The sequence below is a fragment of the Pseudopipra pipra genome, chromosome 2, assembly GCF_036250125.1.
Source record: "Pseudopipra pipra isolate bDixPip1 chromosome 2, bDixPip1.hap1, whole genome shotgun sequence".
In the NCBI taxonomy this organism is placed as follows: Eukaryota; Metazoa; Chordata; class Aves; order Passeriformes; family Pipridae; genus Pseudopipra; species Pseudopipra pipra.
In genome coordinates this window covers 78,837,590-78,858,821 of record NC_087550.1, presented here as the reverse complement: position 1 = coordinate 78,858,821, position 21,232 = coordinate 78,837,590, and the positions used below count along the sequence as shown (strand labels likewise).

The 21,232-nt window shown below is 41.1% G+C and overlaps 1 protein-coding gene across 1 annotated transcript in view; it reads left to right on the top strand.

Annotated features, from left to right (window-relative positions):
• The first annotated feature begins 16,385 nt into the window (after positions 1-16,385).
• Positions 16,386-21,232, top strand: part of STK24 (serine/threonine kinase 24) — a 54,127-nt gene continuing 49,280 nt past the window's right edge. Inside the window, exon 1 of the mRNA XM_064646066.1 lies at positions 16,386-16,756. Coding sequence (XP_064502136.1) covers positions 16,715-16,756 — 42 coding nt within the window. The 5' untranslated portion in view covers positions 16,386-16,714. The remainder of the gene's footprint in view (positions 16,757-21,232) is intronic.

The window sequence follows — 21,232 nt, the reverse complement described above, 5'->3', positions numbered from 1 at the left end:
TTTATTTAACAGTTTAATACTACTTTTTTCTCCCTTTGAAGTACAGGTCATCTGTCTACTTTTTACGTCATAAGATGTGGGAAGTTGGCACTTTAGCAAACCTGCTATCTTGTCTACAACATGATGGATGTGGTTTATGGGTAGAAAGCCACTAATGCTGTAAAATTAGATGGGAAAACTTTCTGATGAGGTGAAAACTATCTATAAGGTAGCATAGAAACAGTTTTATGTGACAAGATTTTTCTCATTTTAAACAGGGATTTAAGTAATTAAAGTTAAAATATCCATGTGCCTTCTCAACCAAAATCTGCTATGAAAAAATTGGGAAACCTTGCATAGACACCTGGGTAGCTCCTGTCAGCATTGCTGTGACTCTCTGAAAGCCACATGCAGCAAATCTGTCTTTTGGACTGGAATTTAGTGTTTTCATTTCCTTAGTTTTAAGGATTAAAGGGGGTAAGGTTAACCTCCACATCTGACAGTGTTTAGTTTTGGATGTTTCTGGCTAGACTATCAGACTGCTGCAAGGGTCTTTTACATATATTTTTCTGTTACAGAGAAGACAGCCTGAAATCAATTGGATTAACAGTTGATTATTCCAAATTCAGTTCTTAAAACAAACAAGAACCTTTAAAAAATGCAAGAGTGGTGAATTATGAAAGCCTGCTCTAGCACTCCAATCTACATTCATGTGCAGCTGGGTAGATACAGGAATGTATGTCTGTATGCTTAATATTACAAATATATTGTACTGCTTTCATGTTTTTTCCTACTGCTCCTTAGCTCAGCCTAATTGACACTTGATTTAAAATGGGTCAACATCAGAGTTTCTGAACTACATCAATCTAGCCCCTTTGCTGTTTTTAAAAGGGGCCATTTTAAAACAGCCATTTGCTGTTCTTAAAAATTGGCTTACTAGCAGCACAGTCCTTTCAAAAACTTATCTGTAGTCATAGACAAATGTCTATACAATGTTTTTCTTGGGTAGTTGTTTTTTGTTTGTTTGTTTGTTTGTTTGTTTTTTTAAGGAATTGCAAGCTACCTCTATATATTCTTCCTCTACAAATTGCTTTTATCTTTTTCTTTCACAACTTAACACAGTGCCTTAGCATAATATCATTGACCATCTTGCAGAGGTTAGAATATTGATAATAAAATAACTGGATCCTGCTTTAAAGAGTGAAAGAGAGACAAATTATCAAAGAGAAAAACTGAACTCATCTTACTCCACCAGGAGATGGTTCAGGACAATTAAGAATGCTCCATTTCCAGCCTAATTCAATCACTGCTCTTCCTCCTATCAACAACACTGGGTTCTGTAGAGCTTAGCACAGTACAAGGGTAACATGAGAGCCTGTAATTCAATGCGCTCTCTATTATTGCTGTTAAATGTTATCATTTTCCCATGCTCATACCTAACCTGAGTCAAAGCTCTGCATAAAATACCTGATGCCCAGAAGTGGATAAAAAGTCTATGTCCCAGGGAATTTAACAGTGCTCTGACTGTGTATGGAGGAGAGAGAGGAGAGGAAGATGAGAAAAACACAGGACCTGTGTTTTTCAGAGAGTAGCTATGTGCTTACCTGAACAATAGAATCACTAAGGTTGGAAAAGACCTGCAAGATTGTCAAGTCCAACCTCTGACTAATACAACCCTGTCCCCTGAACCACATTGTGATGTGTCACGTTCACTCATTTTTTGAATACTTCCAGGGATGATGACTTCACTGTCTCCCTGGGCAGCCTGCTCCAATGCTTAACCACTCTTTTAGTGAAGAAAATTTTCTTAGTATCCAATCTAAACCTCCCCTGGCACAACTTGAGGCCATTTCCTCTCATCCTAGCACTAGCTCCCTGGGAGAAGAGGCTCACCCCCACCTTGCTACACCCTCCTTTGTAGAAAGCAATAAGGTTTCCCCCATGCCTCCTTTTCTCTAGCCTAAACAACCTCAGCCACTCCTCATAGAACTTGTGCTCCAGCTCCTTCTCCTGTTCTGTTGCCCTTCTCTGAACACACTCTAGCACCTCAGTGTCTGCCTTGTAGTGAGGGGCCCGAAACTGGACACAGAATTTGAGGCGTTACCTCACCAGGGTTGAGTACAGGGGAACAATTGCAGCTCTGGTCCTTCTGGCCACTTCTGATACAGGCCAGGATGCCATTGGCCTTCTTGCCCATTGGCACACTGCTGGCTCATGTTTGGTTGACTACCAATCAGCACCCCCAGGTTCTTTTTCACCAGGCAGCTTTACAGCTATTCTTCCCCCAGCCTGTAGCACTGCAAGGACTTGTTGTGACCCAAGTGCAGGACCCAGTACTTGGCCTTGTTGAACCTCATACCACTGTCCTCGGCTCATCGATCCAGCCTGTCGAGATCCCAGTGCAGAGCCTTTCTACCATCCAGCAGATCAACACTCCTGCCCAGCTTGGTATTGTCTGCAAAGTGACCGAAGGTGCATTCAATCCCCTTGGCCACATCATCAGTAAAGATAGTTATCAGGGCTGGCCCAAATACTGAATCCTGGGGAAAACTACTAGTGACCAGTCACCAGCTGAATGTAACTCCACTCACCACCACTCTCTGGAGGTGGCCATGCAGCCAGTTTTTAACCCAGCAAAGAGTGCATCTGTCATGGGCTGCCAGCTTTTCCCAGAGAATGGTATGGGAGATAGTGTCAAAGGCTTTACTGAATACTCCGTAGACTACATCCATAGCCTTTCGCTTATCCACTAGGTGGGTCACCTTGTTATCGAAGGAAATCAAGTTGGTCAAGCAGGACCTGCCTTTCATAAACTCATGCTGGCTGGGCCTGATCCCCTGCACATGCTATGTGATCACACTCAAGGTAATCTGTTCTATAACCTTCCTCATCACTGAGGTCAGGCTGACAGGTTCCCAGAATCCTCCTTCCTACCCTTTTTGCAAGAGGGTGTCACACTGGCTAGCCAGCATCTACCTCCTTTATAGTAGCATACCAAACACTGGTGATCTTAAGTAGTGTTACAACTGTCACTGACTGCATCCTAAAGGAATCCTAGTTATTGTAGAAGACAATCAGATAGGTTTGACTTTGCTGCACATACACTGGGAATGAAAACCTGGCTTTCCCTTCAATGCCAAAATAGGCGTAAGACCTTCTGAAACATGCACAAGGAGACTATCTGCAGTGAAAGTGGCTCTGTCTCCATAACACTTGCTGTACTTTGGAGGCGAGGGGGAATTAAAATTTGAAACTGTGGAAGCTGCATAACTAAATATAATAATTAACAAAAATTATGCAAGAGCTAAGCATGAAACAGTGAGGCACTTTTACAGCAATCGCTCTCAAACCGCTGTTGCAACCCTGTGTTTGATCTGCTTCTGCTGTTGCTGGCAAATAAAACCCTCATGAGATTAAGATGAAATCTCAGCTGTCTGCTTATGTGAAATTGTATTTGTCCTCCTCCTCTGAAATTCAGTGGACTGCAATGTATGTCCCTGTCAGAGCTTCTTTCCAACATAGCCCATAGAGGGCTTTTTTTACTCTAAATTGAACATGCAGTCCTTTCCCAGCTGGGAAAAATACTTTATTCAAGCCTCATAAACTTAAACAAAATAATAATAATATCAGTGCTCCTGAAGCTGTGCTATGCTTCCTTGGTAATAAAAATTGGAAATGTTTTCTACTTAGATGGGACTCCTATTTCCTAAAGGTCTTATCTTACAAACAATATTTCAAGTAAAGGTTAGTTCAATTGATGCAGCTCCTTCAGGTTGGTCCTTGAGTTCAACACTCAAGGAGCTGAGATTAGTTCTGTAACTGCCTAAGTGAATTAATGATATTGAATGCATTTTTACCGAAATCTGATCCCAAACATGAGAGGGTAGGAGCAGAACAGTGCTACGTGAGTTTAATGTGGTTATAGCAGTGGCTGTCCCATGCTGGCAGGGCCTGGTGAATGCTGAACCTGGAGAGGGAGACTGCTCTTAAGAAACTGTGTGGAAATTGAGGAGGATGGGAGGAGAACCTCCACGGCCTCTATATTTGCCCCTGCTGTTCTGCAGCAGGAATATGAGACTAATAGTCATGATACTCTTCTGCAGCAGAGCAAGATGTTACCCTCACAGACCATCTCCTCCCCCTGTTTTGGACCAGGCTGCAGTCACTCACCACCACATTCCTGATTGAGTTATGGAAATCCAAGCTGGGCTTTGGCAATTTTTGTTTGGTTGCTTTTTGGGTTTAGCTCTTTACTGCATGCATTCATTGCAAGTGTGACTCATCATTTCTCCACTACATCAACTTCAGAGCAGGTGGCTGCCCCAGGACCCATAGCACATAAGTGATGACCTCGCTCCCTCCCCTGACTTGCTGCCACCCAGTTGTGGGAGGCAGACTCAAGGTGCTGTTCTGTGCCACCTATTTCCAGCTCAAGCAGCTTGGCAAAACCAAGAGGAAACACAAAAGCCCAGAGCCATCTCCCATCTGCCTCAAGGCAGCTTATAGAACAGGATGGATATATTTGCTTTGCCCAAATCAGGCTTTTTGAAGCAAAATGCCAGTCTGTGACTACAGCTTCTAGGTAATAGTAATAAATATAAAATACAACTACACTCTCCTACCTTTATTCAACCTTTTTTTTTTGCCAAATCTAGGGCCTTGCTTAGGAAAATCTTCCTTAGGGAAGGTCCCGGGACCTCATTTCCCACCACCAGGTGGCAGAAAAACACACTATAGAGTCAGGGAAGCAGGGGGGATACACTCCCAGGACCCTTCCCTGCATCATAAACTTAATCACTTTTTGCTAGCATTTATCACGAGCTTCGGATTATCCTATGAAAATACCCAACTCAGAACCATATCATATCAGATGCATAGATCAGTACTGCTTTTGGAGACCACAGGGCTGCTTTATGTTTAGAAAAATAAAAATGTCTGGATGGATTTAAGCAAGAGAGAGTCTCTGACAGCATTGGTGGAAATCATCTCTCTTAAAAGCTTTCGAAAACTTATTAGAATTGACAAAATTCCACGTGGTGTTATTAAAAGAGGCTTTGATATTGAAGAATAGTAAAGAATAAGAGTAAAGCTGACTGTGCTGCAGCACCCAACGTTCTTACTCTAAATGATGCTAAAATCGCTGGCTACAACTTCATGTTATGCTTAATCCATTTTCACCTGTAGGATTTAAACCCCAGGTGCAAACCCCTGCCCTAAGAAGCAAAGCCACAAGCAGGTTTGAGTGAGTTTTTGTAACTGTGCAAAATGTCAGTCAGACAAAGCAGAACTGGCTCCTGTGGGCACAGCAGGCTCATCCACAGAGAAGACAACACCATATCTATACAGGGATGTATAGACACTTCAGCAAAAGATTAATTTTAAGTGGATACAGAATTTGGGCTGAACTGGACTGCACTCGGTCCTGACAGATTAAGCATGCTCTGATTTCAGACTCCTGACTCCTGAGTGACTCCCAAACTGTTAATCTCTTTTACAATCACTTAACTCAGCCACTATCTCTAAAAATAAAGCCACAATCAATGCATTTGATAGGGGCCTCAGCTCTCTGAGATGGCTCTTCATGAGATACAGTCCATTAAGGGAGTTTACTGGAAGAGCAGATCATTCCTGAATGACATTCAGTTTTAGACATCTCCTAATCACTGCACTTTTCATTCTGACATCTTCTCCAATGTATACAGACGCAGGCTTTAGAGCTATCCTGCAAACTTTAGAGTCAAACTTCGACATGCATCGAAAAGAGCTTTGTGTATGGGGTCTATAGTCCTTGGGAGGGCAACAAGGAACCTCCATAGCCCATGTGGCCACAGATGCTGCTGCTGCAAGGGCTGAGAGGGTTGTGATCGGGGTCTGGATGGACCCCCAGGCAACTAGTCTTGAGGAGAGCTTCAAAGAGAAGGGTTTTGCAGTGAATTGTGACTTGGATGGGAGAACTTTGGGAAGCAGGACTGCTAGGAGAAGAGATTTTGGGCTCGCATGCTGAAATAGTTCGGGAAGGGCTCATATGGAAGAGTTTGGGATACTAGATGGAAAAACTTTGGTACAGGAGAATTTAGGAAAGTCACTGGATGGCAGCTCCTGAGGCACTTATAACCAGATCTTCAGGTTGGGGTCAAGGGCCTGTGTGCAAGGACTGCTGGATCTGTTCCTCCCTGCTCTGTCCTGCACTGTGTCTGCCCTATAAAAAACAGAGGAAACTTCAGCTCAGGACTGCTGTAGGGGAGAGGTGTGGTTTCTAGCTCAGATTAAGTTAATATGAAATGATGCCAGTATTGAAGAAGGAGGTGGCTGCTGGGAGAGGTGGACTTCGAGCAGCTAAAACCCCTAATGATGCTACACCCTCATCCTTACGTGGACTTCTCGGGAAGACTGGAATTTAATCTTAAAGGTGAACTGAAATGCTTTAAAAATAATCTTTGCAGAAGTTGGTTAAATGCTCAAATAATTAAATACAAACACTTTATATGTATAAAAATCACAGATATGCATATTTTTAAAGTATTTCTTTCTTTGTTTAATAGCCAGAACATAATAACTACATGGTCTTACGTTTCTGCTGGAAGAATGATATAAAAACACATGGTAAACTCTTGAGATATAATAAGGAAGAGGTTAGAAATTTTTATTTTAATAAATACAAATAAATCCAAGCATAAGACTGCACTACATTCTTTGAGAAAATTGCTCATGGAAATAAGTCAGTGTCAGTCTCTATACAACTGAAAAGGAAGACATGCCCTTGACTGAGGAGCCTATGTACTACCTGCAAACAGCAGAAATCAAGAGTCCAGTGAAGTCGATGAGAATCTTTGCACTATTATCAGTATGCTTTGCCTGAGCCCCTCAGTGCACACAACATCACCTTATATACATATGATTCTCTCTCTCCCTCTATCTATCTATCTCTCATATAAAAAATAATGATCAATAATACCTGATCCATGCAGGTGGTGAGTTGGCACTGGAGTGCTTCTCAAGAGAAGGGCAGGGAGGCTCATGATTTGCATCAAGGGAGTTTGGGACGAAGGTGCAGTTGGGGGCAGGATATATTCCAAGTGCAAGAGGCAGAATGAGTGGAACTGGGAGTAGATGTGTGACACAATTGCAGTATTCAGATAAGAAACTAGAACTCAATCCAGGAAAACCAGATTGAGTTCTGCACACTGAGTATAAGTCTGTATACAAAGTGTCTAGCAGGGCCATCTCTGCATTTCTTCCTGATGATAATTCTTGATAGCAGCTTCAGGGACTTATCTGTGTATTCCTCACCTAAGCCTCAACAGAAAATAAATGTAGATTTGTGGCCTTCTGCAGTTCCCTGTGATCATTTCTACAGGAAGTTGTGATGCTGAGGCAAATCCCTCTGCTATCAGGAGACAGTGGGATGGGAAGGCTGCGCAGCTCTGCTACTCCATTGCAGTGTTAATATAAGCCTACAACAGATAACTCACTCTGTACATTTGCCTCTGTGCAGGCAAGAACATTAGTGCTGATGTGGAGCAGCAAAATCTGCTCTTCTTTGCAAGTAAAAGCATCGGATACCCACTGCCTCAGCTGGAAGAAGAGATATGCTCAGTCTAAAATCCCCAGGAAGTCTGCTCTCATGAAAAAGACAGGAGGAAAACTGAGCTGGCAACCGTAGATGCCAAGGGAGCGTGAGCCTTTGGGACCTTGCCAAAGGTCTGGTGCAAGTAGGAGGTTGCAGCTGATTTTTGTGAATGAGAGGAGGTCTGCAGAAGGAGGTGGAAGATGGCTGGAGTGTGTCAGAGCACCAAGAGCACAACAAGAACTTACTGGGTAATTAGTTTTAGAAGGTTGTGGGATGGGAATGATGGGTAGAGTAGGAAGGCACATGCATAGGACCTGTATTTTTGTGGGGGCAGAGTTATTACAGGCTGTAGCTGTCCCATGCACACACCTAGTGGGGATGATGGCAGGTTCCAATGCTAGAAAACAGCTTACAGCCTGTTATTTATTTTTCCAATACAAACCCTCCCAAAATAACAAGCTCACCTTTTGGGGGGGTATCTGTGATTTCTGGCTTTTCCCTTTTGGGTGTTAAATTTGGGGACTGTGAAGGCTGCAGGCTGAGGGCTCTGATTACCTAGCCAAGAGGTTTAGTGTTAGTAAACTCATCCCTCCACTGTTTGCTTCCGTACATGCTCCACAAAGACTGACTGGTATGGATACACAGCTCTGGGCTTAAACTATGGGCAGGACCATTCGTTCCTGCAAGCTGAGAAGGTGATTTTGTGGTATGATATAGCTGGAGCCATCATCCCACTCCATAAAGGACATTCTGGATGGAGTTTCACCTTCTACCTCATCTGAGCTAACTGTGGGCTACCAGTGAATGGGATGTGTTGGCCACCCTCCCCCCCTCACACATGGTGTCTCTCCTGTGTGACATCCAGAGACTGGTGCCACAGGAGGCTAATCCAGCAGGATGTGGATGCATTTCCCATGGGATCAGTGAACTGATCCAAATCTGCAAGCGGGCATGTGATTGCTAATGCAAGGACTGGAGCCAGGGCTGGGAGAAAGAAAGAGTGGGATCAGCACTTTGGCAGCAGACTGCGGTTAAGTTGGATTAAGTACAGCATGAAGCTGTACTCTAAAAAACCCATCACATACAATAATTTTCATCTGGTACCAACCCCCCAGACTGACAACTGATACATCCAGGAATTCATATGTTTATTTATTCAACAGATTAATACAATACACTTCTGCCAACACAAGATTTTACAGGTAGCTGCTGGTATACCATGAGATTAATGAATGGTAAAATGGGATAATTCCTAAATTAAAATAGTGAAATAGTCCAGTCAATTGTAAGACCACTGCTTATCAGTTATCAATGAGATACAATGCAACTTTTTCTGCTGAGACAACTGTAGTCTGCAAGCAAACATTTTAGATCTGTGATGACATGGACTGTCTAGGGAAGGTGTCTTAGCATGATTACAGGATCAAAGAATCACAGAATAGTTTGGGCTGGAAGGGACCTTTAAAGGTCATCTAGTCCAACCCCCCTGTTATGATCAGGGATATCTTCATCTATAGCAGGTTGCTCAGAGACCCATTCAGTCTGACCTTTAATGTTTCCAGGGATGGGGCATCCACCACCTCTCTGGGCAACCTGTTCCAGTGTTTTATAACCCTCATTGTCAAAACTTCTTCCTTCTACCTAATCTAAATTGACTCTCTTTTAGTTTAAAACCATTAAGGATCACTCTTAATGGATCCATTTAGTCCGGAGATTTTGCTAGTCTGCTGTATACAGAGACATTAATCTGAGATAAGAACTGATGTGTCCATTATAAAATGTGAAATGTGAGAAGAAGAGTAGGTATGTTTTCGACCATTTGCATATGTTTGGTTTGTGTGACAAAGGGCTAAGAGAAAGGCTTATAAAAAGCAAGATATAATGCAATGATGCTCTTCAGGGACAGAGGCACAGGGCAGTATAATCAGTCTCATGTTTCTTAATGAGCTCTAGGTTCCCACCTAATTTTAATTGTCTGCCTGGAATACTAAAATACTTTCAGACACTTATATTCTGCTCATTATTAATAAAGAGCAGGATGTTTCTTCCATTTCCTGCCTCATCCTGTCTTATCCATTATGATTCTCAGTACTATGAGAAAGTGAATTTTCTTCTATTAATAAGAATCTCAAAACTCTGCAATTTTCTATGAATGATATGAAGAACATCACTCAGGAGGAGAATTATATATGGAACAGCATGTTTTATACAATCATAAAAAATACTGGATTTTTCTTTGGGAAACATAATTTAATAACCATTTTTTTTCCCCCTTCAGCATTCACAAGACCTAAAGTAGAATGCCCTTGTTTGAACTTCCAACTCTGCTTCTATAATTGGCAAAACTATTTTCTAAGAAGTGGCTTGCTGAACCAGAATGTAAATGCACAGGCAAATCTAGGTGTGGAAGGCAATCTGTGTGCTTTTGAAGCTACATAAGCTTCCTCTGCTGGAAGAAATACATGGCTGCAGGGTTACCCATGGCATCTCAAGAGGAAGAAAGGCTCCATCATAAATTTTGTAGAAGGGACATCCTTTTCCACCAAAAATTGAAATTTTCAAATTTTGATGGAAACAGAGAAAAATCCCGATGTTTTGTAGTGTATGATTGCTGCATAGTTTGGAAGCACACTGGAAACTAATCTTGTGCAGCAAACACACCTACAGGCAGGAAAAACATCAGTCCTGAACAACAGGTGGATATTTTTTGTTATTAACAGGGTAATGTGCATTTCTCCTTCAGCACAGTAGAAGAATGTTAGAATATGGGTGTTGTAAATATCCTTAAGGTGGCCTTACAGAAAAGCAGCTTTCTGGGCAAACTTTATAATCACAAAATAGCTAAATCAGTGAATTAAAATCCACAGATATAATCAAAGTTCAGTTCTGCACATTAAATCATCTTGACTACAGGTTCTCTTTTCAGATCAATGCCTAGTCCTTTCTGCTTTCCTTCCTGAGAGGTCTGGTCAAACAGGGATGAAGCAAGGAACTGGACAAGAGAAGGAAATAATTTTATTTTTAAAGAAAAATATATTTAATGCTAAAAAGAATTTCCAAAGAACTGCTAGTGGGTGTAAATTCGTGTTTCTGAAGGAAGTTTTGGATTAGGACCTCATAAACAGTCTCAAGCTGTAATCATTTAGGCAGACCATTTTAAATCTTGACTGTAAAATTCTTGATGGAGTTCAGAGAGAGAGCTGTACAGCTGGTGAGCCATTTATGAAATGCAAGAAGAAAGATATGGAGGGCAGCCTGGGAAATAAGCACCTTATATCTTATGCAGCTGTAGGGGAGAAGTGAGGACAAGCCTGTATAGGGACTCTGTTACCTAGTTGGTCTCCCAGGAGGGTCAAGGCTGCTCAGAGCTGTTGCTGGCTAACCTCCATATGCTGTTCCTGCAGAAGCTGACTCCTCGGGCATGTGAGGCTCAACCATCCACTTCTGCATAGCTTACTAGCAGTCCATATACCGAGTCTTGTAGCTTACAAATTTTAGTGCAGTGTGCCCTACCAACCCTCTGTCACCGAAAAAAATCTTCAGCCACTTCCCATTTAACTAAGGTCGAATTAGAAGCCGAATGTGCGAGACACACAGCATTCCTACCCATTCTCCAACTCAGAAATGGCCAAACAGTTTTGTTTCTGAACTGTAGATAAATAAACCCTTAGCATGCAAATATATATTAAAGTTAAAAAAAGTTTCCAACTAGTAATGTGCTAATTCAGCTATAATTATGATATTGACTCAATAATGTGAGGGTTTAATCCTGTCCTCATCTAAGCCAAAAGAGCAGATTCTGATGGCTTATTTCTTCTTATTCAGAGATATTATTTCCCTGATGTCAATATAAAGCCACATGAAAAGTTTTTATGGCTATATGGGTAGGCTATTTGATTACTTCACTATTCAGACACTATACATGGAGCTTAAAGCCTTATTTTCTCTCTTTGATTTTCATTACTCCTTAGTGGGCTCTCCAGAGCCCTGTTATTTTTTTTCTCTTCTAGTACTTATTTATCAAAACTTTATACTCTTTTTAATTTGTCTTAGTAAAGACTATAGCTTGGCGTTGGGAAACTAGGAAAACATATTGCCGTTATACAAACAATTCTCCCATGAATTTGTTGAAATTTTTGTCCGCCCTCCCCCAAATCTCATGACAGTGAGCTCCATTATTCATTTATGTTGTTACCTGCTTTACTCTATTTTAAAGTTTCTGTCCGATAGCTCTTGTTATGAGAAAACATGTACAGTCACTCCAGTTTTCTCCAGGCCATTCGTGAGGTAACAGAACTCTACCACACACATAGAAAGTCTCTTTCTTAAGCTGAGTTGTCGTAGTGTATTTAATTATTCATCGAGATATTTTTCTGAATATTTGGTCTGTATTCTGCCCTTTCTGGTATTTTTTTCTATGCAACAGTATAATTTTGGAAATGGAAGTTACAGTCTATAGGAGCAGCATAGATTTATAGTGAGGCATAACAATGCTGTCCCCCTTGTATTTTATTCCTTTCCTAACAAATCCTAACATAGTTTTATCTTTTGACTGATTTGGAATCAGTGACAGCCAAGATTTCCTTCTTGATTAATAGGAACTTCAGTATGTAAAGTTAAGGTTTTTTTCCATATACTTTTCCTCATGTATAGTTTTCAATGCTGAACACCTATCTGCTAGTGTGTCACTCAGCAGTCACTCACTCTGAGATTTTTCTGCAACTCCTTGGGTTTTGTTTTAGTTTCTTCCTCAGGATAGCTGGCAATATGAGACTATTTTGCCATTTCTCTTTAGCCTCTTTTCTATCTAATCTATATCCTGAGCAAGACAGGTCCCAAACTGGTCCTGTGGCAGCCTACTGGTAACACCCTCCATTGTGAAATGTTTTTGGTTTTTTCTTTCCTATCATCATTTAGAGACCCATGTGAGGACCTCCCCTTTTACTTCAGGAACATTTAAATTCTTAAAGGTCCCTTTGTGAAGAGCCTTGTTAATGTTGCTGTGCACTGTATGATACAGGCAAGTGTCATGCCTTTACAATATAAGTATTCAAAATGAAGTCTTACTGGTAAACTATTGAGAATTCAATTTTGTGTACATAGTCCATCAGACTATTAACAGGGTAATTAAAAAAGGATAAGACTAGGAGCCTAATATTATAAGTTAAGAGAAGAAATTACACATTTTTACAGTTTGTTAAAACAGTTAACTAGGAAATTGTTGGGTCAAGAAAGTGTAGAAATAGGAAGCAGGAAAGACAAAAGACAGTGGAGGATAAAGGTGGATAAGGAAGCAAGCAAAAATCTAGTAACAAGCTGAGCAGAGAACAGTCTGGTATGGTGATTCAGTTAATTGTTCTACAGCCCTCAGGCCAAGAACAAGCAGGATACCACTGCCATACAAGAGGGACAAATGCAATCCTATTTGAATGGGAGTCCCACCTGTTATAGACCACAGTGCTTTTTCTGTAGTATAGATACTTTTTTCAAGATATGACTGATTAATTATTTATTTATGGTACATTATAAATTCAAAAAGAGCTGAGTGCTTGGTGCACCTTTCTTCTTAGAAAACCCCAGTGGTCTGACATTGCTCATTTGAGAAGTTTTGACCTTTGTCAGTAAGGAAAATGTTTTTTCTTCAGATAGTTTATAAGCAGAAGTTCATAGTTGCTGCCTTTACGATTATGTAATTATATTTTTCTTCTGTAACTTTTTTCTTATATAACCAGCAAAGCAGAAAATCTCTGCATATTCAAAGCATCATGTCAAATTGAAAGCAAACCAGTTATTGAGAAGTTGACACATAAAATAAATTGAACCTTTGAATACTGGAAACATCTGGCTTCAAAAAGATACAACAGGGAATCATTTAATGATAAGAACTGCTTATTTTTGAAGTCTCAGTCATTGTATTGGAATGGTTTGGTAACATGCAATCACTGTATTTTTAATGAATATTTCTGCAATGGTGGCCTTTCCTTAGAGGATAATACATAAAATCTTTTTTTTTCTCAGAAAAGAGAAAAAAAAACCAGAAAAAGTTGAGAAAAGGAGAGGAAAGTTTGCAAGGCTTCTGCTATATAGTCTGTGAAGATGTAGCTGAAATTTAGACTGAAAAATTAACATTTACAAAACAAAGAGCAAACACATTATTTTACAATTACACTCAAAACTATTTGTTTAAAATTTCTACAAGTCCAAGTAGAAATTGGAAGTATATCAAAACATATGGCACAGGATGAAATACAGAGCTGACAGAAATTATACGTTCTAATACATTGTTCTGACTTCATTAGAACTTGGACTGGTATCTGGTTTATGAGTTTTGAATCTGCTCCTTTGATTTCCTGCATTTAACAAGTAAATCTGCCCATACAGCTTATTCCATTGGCTCAAACTATGATTTTTCAGGCACAGTTTCTTATTGAACACATAACACAGAACTTCAAAACCTTGAGATGAAATAAATCTTTACTCAATGACAGCACACAAGCAAGAGAGAGACCTCACAGTGGCCCTAGCCCAGGAGCTTCCACAGTGGAAGTTATTTCAGAGCAGCATGGGAACTTTTCTATGCTTATGTGCCTTGAGCTAGAGAATCTACAACCTAAATGTAGAAAGGGAATTAACAAGACAAACCAGAAGCAACTCTAGCAAATCAAGTATTTGCTCCTTATGAAAATTATTTAAGTCCCAAATAATAGACTAACTGACAGAAAATAATAGTTGTATACCTTTCATAATACAAAAGATAAAACTAACTTGTCTACCTTTTTTTGACTCTGCACTAAATGTGCAACTGCAGAAAAAGTAAAGCAGATGACAAAAATCTGTATCATAATGACTGTATAGAAAAGAGCAAGAATAAAGCTGCACAGGCAATAGTAAAACTGACATTTTCTCAGTGAGGATTTTTAATATGTGAAGGAGGGAAAGCTCAATGGTATTCATGGCACAAAGGACAAGGGTCATTTGTAGCCCACTGACTTTCTCCCTAGCAAGCAAGAAAAACTTACTGCAGTCAGTGGAACAACCATGGAGATACTAAAACTCTATTTTTTTAAAAGAAAGAAGATTGCAAAAATGCTTTAGAAAACAATCTAAATAGAAAGCTTTGATACTGATTCTTATGACTGCTATTTGGCTTTTGACTGAGGTAAAACTCAAATGAAACATTTTACATTTCTTAGAAAATGACATACCAGTAAGAATATGTAGAAAGTATACTTTTTTTCATATTTCCTCTAGCTGAAACCCACAGAATTTAAACTCTATTCCAGCATAAAGCAAACTATCACCTCCTTCATGAACAACTGAAAAATGAATTCCAATTGTTTGATTTTTTACACAATTTCTAGCTATTATCCTTTATGTTTTTCACTGTACTCAAGAGCTTGTATATTTAGTCTATTTTCTAATGTAAACAACCAATGTGTGTATGTGTGTGCATACATACTTGCCTGCATAAAGCTGTTAGCTAATTTTATTTGAATTATACTGAGGGATATGTGATAAACAAAGTCTCGAGTTTCTATAAGTTTCGAATAATAGTTTATTATATGGTAAAAGCAAGCAGCCGGCTGGGTGACAGAAATGGGACCAGTTTCCCAAATCTGCACACCCCTACTACAGGGTACATTTAGTATTTATCTTAGCTACTTCATGCATATTAATTATATCATATACATATACATTCTACAGGTTTTTGCTAAGTATTTAATATATGGGTTTTCTTACAGCTAAAGCTAAAAGGGTTATCTCTACAACCAGTCATAATTCATGCATTCTTGGATGAACAGGCGTCTAAAGATTTAAAGTTCTACTATATTTTATCCTTAGGATAGTAAGGAGGTTTTAGGCCTCTTGACCTTGTGAGGGTCTGTTTTATTTCTTTATGGGGGTGTAATTAAGTTTTACAATCCGTTTGTTTTATTTTGATGTAATCACCCATTTGTTCCACGAATCACAATTATTTATATATCACAGATAGAAATCTTAGGAATATTTATGTGTGTACAAGCTTCAGGAAAACAAAATTGTGTAGCATTAACTCAGCCCACATTAGACAAGAAAGAATATCATAACTATAGGAAAAACTTCAGTGGGACTTCCAATCGTTTTTCAGCAAGACTATTTTGTATTTTAAAGTGTTCCTCTCAGCTAAGATACTTGTACAAACTCTAGTGAATTATCTAACGAAAAGTAATTAATGCTGCAGTGGATCATCACCTCATTTTTTAAACTCAGTTGAAAAGAGAGTGACCTACACTGTCCTACGGATCCCAGACCCACCGGCTGACAGGTTTCAATAATTTTAATACTCATGTAACTCCCTAGCTTTACGCGGGAGGGGGTGTGGGGGGCTGGGAGGAAGGAGGGTAAAGGAGAGAATTGTAGGGCGTTCCATGGCACATTGGAAATCATGTGATGGAGCTCTTGAATTTCAGTTGTAATAAAGACGGGAAACGGAACATTGTCAGGTTCTCAAGGGGTCTGCCTGTGTCCAGGGCTTCTGTCGTGTGGGGGAGCCCTGACTGCTGACATGCTCTGCTCCCGTTCAGGAGCTATTGTAGAAACGCGACTGTCATTCTGGTTTAGCGCTTTTGGAACTTCTGACAGGAAGTCAAGCGCTTCCTGAAACCGTAAACCTCGGTGGAGCCGTAGCGTTACCGTGACCTTCCTTGGAGCGCCTAGGCGGAGGGGAGGCAGGAAAACGACATGCCAGACCACGTCTAGGGTTTCTACCATCCCGATGCCGGCAGGGGAAAAGGGGGGACACGGGGCGGGGCGGCGCGGGCAGGTAGCCGGGTAGAAGAGGCGGGACTGCCGCTGCGGCTCCTCCTCCCGCCTCAGGTTTGTCATCGTGTCGCTGGCACAGCCCGAAGGAGGAGGAAGAGGAAGAAGAGGAGGAAGAGGAGGAGGGATGAGAAAGCCGCCGCTGTTGCATCCGTGACGGGGGCCTAGAGAGCCCACGCTCGGGACTGCCCCTTTCCCACCGCCGCGAACAGGCGCTGCTCGCCTGGGGGAAGGGCCAGAAGGAGGAGGACGAGGACGGCGGCGGCGCTATGTGTGTGTGAGAGCGTGGAGATGAGCTCAGCTCTGTGCCCTGGAGCCGCCTGAGGAGACCCGGCTCCCTCCCTCCGTCCCTCCCTGCCCGCCGCCATGGCTCACTCCCCCGTGCAGACGGGGCTGCCGGGGATGCAGGTAAGGACCTGTCCCAAGGGCCGGCACGAACACGCACCCTGGGCAGGGCTGGGTGCGAAGAGGGGGTCCCAGCGATGGGGGGACAGGAAGAAAGCGCCTCTTGGCTGTGGCTCGGCCCTGTGGACTGGGCTGGGGGCTGAGTAGCGGGATGGAGACGGAACGTGCTGTCAGCGCTTGGCGTGATGCCCAGCGAGGTCCCTCCGCCCGGTGGATCCCTCCCTGCCTCCCTCCATCCCTGTCCTCAGCAGCCTCTGAGTCGCTGCAGGCGTGCAGAGCCGAGCGTGGTTTGTGTCCCCCTCCCCCCGGCCGGGATTTCTCCTCGGTGTTTTAATTTCTGAAGCGAACCGCGGCTCGGTGGGCGATTTTCAGCCCTGTTATTTTGCGGTAAATAGGGGAAGCACACATAAAACCAGTACGTAAGAGCAGGGCCTGGGAATGTTGACCTTCAGCGCATGCTGCAGTGCCCATCTCTGTGGTGCTGGGCTGAGGTGGGTGCTCGGGGATTGTGTTTGGCTCCTGTGTTTGACTGCAAGAGTTGGTTAGCTGCTTTTGTTATATGATGGAATTTGCTGGTTCTGTGTCGTAACTATATTTTTTAAAAAACTAGTGTGTTTTTCTGCTGACTGAGCTGGCTCCCCCCCCCTCCCTGCCCTGTTTTTCTTAGTTTAAATGGAAACTGCTGCTAGCAAAACATTAAGGTCGTTATCATCTGTGTGTTGTTATACTAATGTTTCCCACATCTGATTAGAAACTTTCTGGCCCTAACCTCCAAAAGAACAACTTATGAATGACATGTTAGAGTTTTCCTTGATTTATCTCCTGGATTTGAAGTTTTTTTGCATCATTTGGTTTAAGTATTGATTTACCCTGGTTTGTTTTTCTGTGAGTCAAGATTCTAAGTCATGAATCTCTTTTCTTTGCATAACAGGAGGATTTGAATTTAAAATGTTACATGCTTAGGCATAGTTTGATTTATATGCTCAGGGATAGTACTGGATGCCATATAGAGTACGTAGGCCCACACTCTGAGCTGACTAATATTGCTCTGTAGGTCCTGCTGTTGAGTGTTCAAGTTCACCTTCCAAATATGAGAGTTTGCCAATTGCCAGAAACAGAGAAGTAAGGGTATCTTTATTTGGCTACAGTTAGGTTATTATTGGTGGGTTTGTTTGTTTTTTTTTCTTTTGAGACATGTTAGAACCAAGACAACTGTCTAGTTTGGAACAGAATCCATAATATTTTAGAATTAAAAAGTCAGATTTGTAGCTGCTCAGAAGCAAGCAGCATGTACTGCTGATGTGTGTCACTGCATGATCTCTCTAAGCACCTGTGTTTTTTATTGCCTTGATTTATTACTTAGTTTGTAGTACTGTTGGCTGTACTAAATGGGTAGATATTCAGGGTTTTTGTTAGTCCACATAATTTGTGAGTTTACTTCAAATCTCTTTTTATTCAGGACAGTGTTATTTTTCCATGATTTTTTTATTGTATTCTTATGAGAGTTTCTCAAGTGTGAACTTCAACAGTGAAAAAGCCCACCCAAACACTAAAGTAAAGACCTTCTGATAGGTAGAGACATAAAGTCTGTCAGTAATGTGAATACTGCTCACTGATTTTCTGTGACCAGTTGAAGATGCTTATATCCATTTCCATTCCGACAGAATAAATAGCAGTTTTATAGTGGTCTGTTTTCCATAGCTGATTCTCTTTGATTTTACTTGCAGATAAATGTTCAAAGAGTAAAGTTCATACAATGTGTGACATCTACTTAAATAAGACAAAAGTTTTGGTTTGGGACTTTTGATTATGTAGAAGATAGAGGAATAGAGCTTAGTTCTCTAGGTTATAATTAAATTGCCCAAATCACGGGACTGTCTTTTCTTTTTCTGTAGTGTGATCCCTCCTCCCCACCTACCAGCTTCTGCAACAAACGGTGTAAGCAGTGTCAGTGACAAGTTATGCAGCTTTCTCCGACATTCTTTGCTGTACTTATACAAGAGAGCAGTCAGTATGCTAATGTGGACGGAGTAACTTCTTGGCCCTCAAAAAATCACTTGGAGGGACAACACTTTATTAATGCTGTTTGGCGTGAGCACAGTAGTGTGTAAATAGAGCAGAGAAATGAAGGATTAATATCTTTCTCTCTGAACAAGACATCTGATCGATGTTTGAAGAGTGATGCATGAAAAGTGAGTGGGTAGAGAGTGAGCCAAAGGAATGAAAAACTGTGGAGGAAATGTAGGATGGTGCTGGAAAGTTGTCAAAACCTGAGATTTGCTGTCTGCTGCCAAGTGGGCATGTTGTAACCTGAATAAAAACAAAGTTGGGTTTTGACCTAAATTTCTATGTTGTGCAGGTTAAGTTTGAACTCAAAGTTTTTGCTGTCATTGGTTTAAGGCCTTTGTGTAGAGATAAAGTTTGAGTGTGCAGTGTGGAGCTGCATGATTGCTAAACTGAGGATACGTTGTCTTCCATCTTCATGCTTCATAGAAAGTGACCTGACGAGAGTGCTTGTTTGTCTGTAAATGTGTGAGATTCCTGCAAGGCTGGCTTGGAATAAGTGTACATGACCTTGATTTTCAGACTGGCCTGCATTTCAAGGCTGTGATAAACTTTTATAGCTTCTTTGTGAAAGCTATATTTTAAATAATCAAGTATTGTGTTTATAAAATTATGGTAATAAATTCCTGGGGTGCTTTTAAAGTTCTATCATCTCTAAGACAAGCCTCTTCTGTGTGATAAACCCTTTTTTTATCTTTCTCCCTTTCAGTTTTTTTGGTAGCAATAACAGTGTTTATGCAGTAAGTTATTTTTATTCATTCTTCATTGTATTTTCAGTACAAGTGCTACAGGTTCTTCATGCAAAATATAAATAAGCATTGACATTCAAGCTGTCTTACTTCAAGAATGTTAAAAGTTTAACTAAATTTAAGTAGGAACTTGACAAATGAACAGAAAAGAAAGGTTGTTAAGTATAAAGGCACCATTTCTGGCTCAGAAAGTGTCTGAAGTGTCAGTTTGCTGGAGATTGGAAGAGTGTTTTGGGAAATATGGCTATATACTTGTCTGTTTTTGCACTGTTCCCAGGATGTTCACTTTTGACTGCTCTAGGAGAAATATTTTGGCCTAGAGGATCCTTTGTTCTGATCTGACGTGGCTGTTCTTTTGTACTTCCACACTGTAGGTATTACTGTCCTTCTTGTTATAACTCATTTTGCCTTTACAATAAACTGTTTTAACTAATTCCTGTGTGAGCTCTGTGGGTGGGAATTACAGAATATTAGGTTGCTAAATCAAAGGCCCTGGAAAGTCCACATAGCTTCTGCTGCTTTTCTTTTGCAGCTTCTGGAGGAGAAGATTAGTTTTGGAGATTAGTTTTCCCAAATTTGATTTTTTTCTTTTCTTTTTTTTTTTTTTAAGCTTGTGCTCACCGTTACTGTTTAGATTATAGTTTGATAAATAGTTTGCACTATCTTAGAGCACTTAAATATTTGACAGATCCTTGGACTGTTATGATCTTGGCTAATCAGTTTTAAAATATCCTGAGGATAGATGTCATAGTTCTGTGACATAATACAAGCTCAACCCTTGGGTGCCAGGGCACAAGAGTTCTAAACTGTGAAAATGAAGGGGGCATCTTCTCACTGTATAGTCAAAGGCTGTGTCAGGGCTATGCAATAGGTGTATGGAGCTGTTTGAGAGAAGTCAACTCTTGTTGACAGTGGAACTAATGATACTGGGAAGTCATGTATAACAACTTCTGCTGAATATGTGGATACTAAGCTTTTCCTCAAACATGCCCAAAATCTTGCCACTAAGCATGTGTGGAGGGGTGAGAGTTGGTTTCTTTGGGCATTGTAGCAGGGAGAGTTCGTAAGGATGCCGAAATTGAAACCAAAACACCGTTAAAAGCTCAAAAACCAATATTTATTACAAAGAAGTGGCCAAGTAAATGGGAACCCGATAGAAAGAGAAAAATGAGGGAAATAAGCCCTGAATACAACACCCTGCTCACTCAGGTGTCACGAGGTTATCTTACCAACTCCAAATGCCAAGAATCCTTTGTAGCAGCTGCATTCTCGGAGGGTCACCAGGCTCACACGTAGCGGGTGTCCCCACAGAAGTCAACGTTGTCCTTTGTGTGAAGTGTAAGTCCCCCCCAGAGCATAAACCATCCGCTTTTTATCCAATTAATTGGTGACGTCTCCCTGGGCAGGTGTGGTCAGCACCACCCAGCTAGAGGCCTTCAGTCCCTCCCAACGCTATGTGAGCGGTGCCCCTTCTGCGCACACGTGTGTACTTTGGAATTCCCCCCGTGCTTGTGCGCTATAACTCGGGGGATCTTTTCGAAATGAGTCTGGGGGCGTACTTCATCACCCTCCTCTTCACTTTCTCCTTCAAATGCCCTTGGAAGGCGATCAGCCAATAATAAGACACCAATTAATTGTAGTTTGTACTAAACTTTTCCTTCAAGGA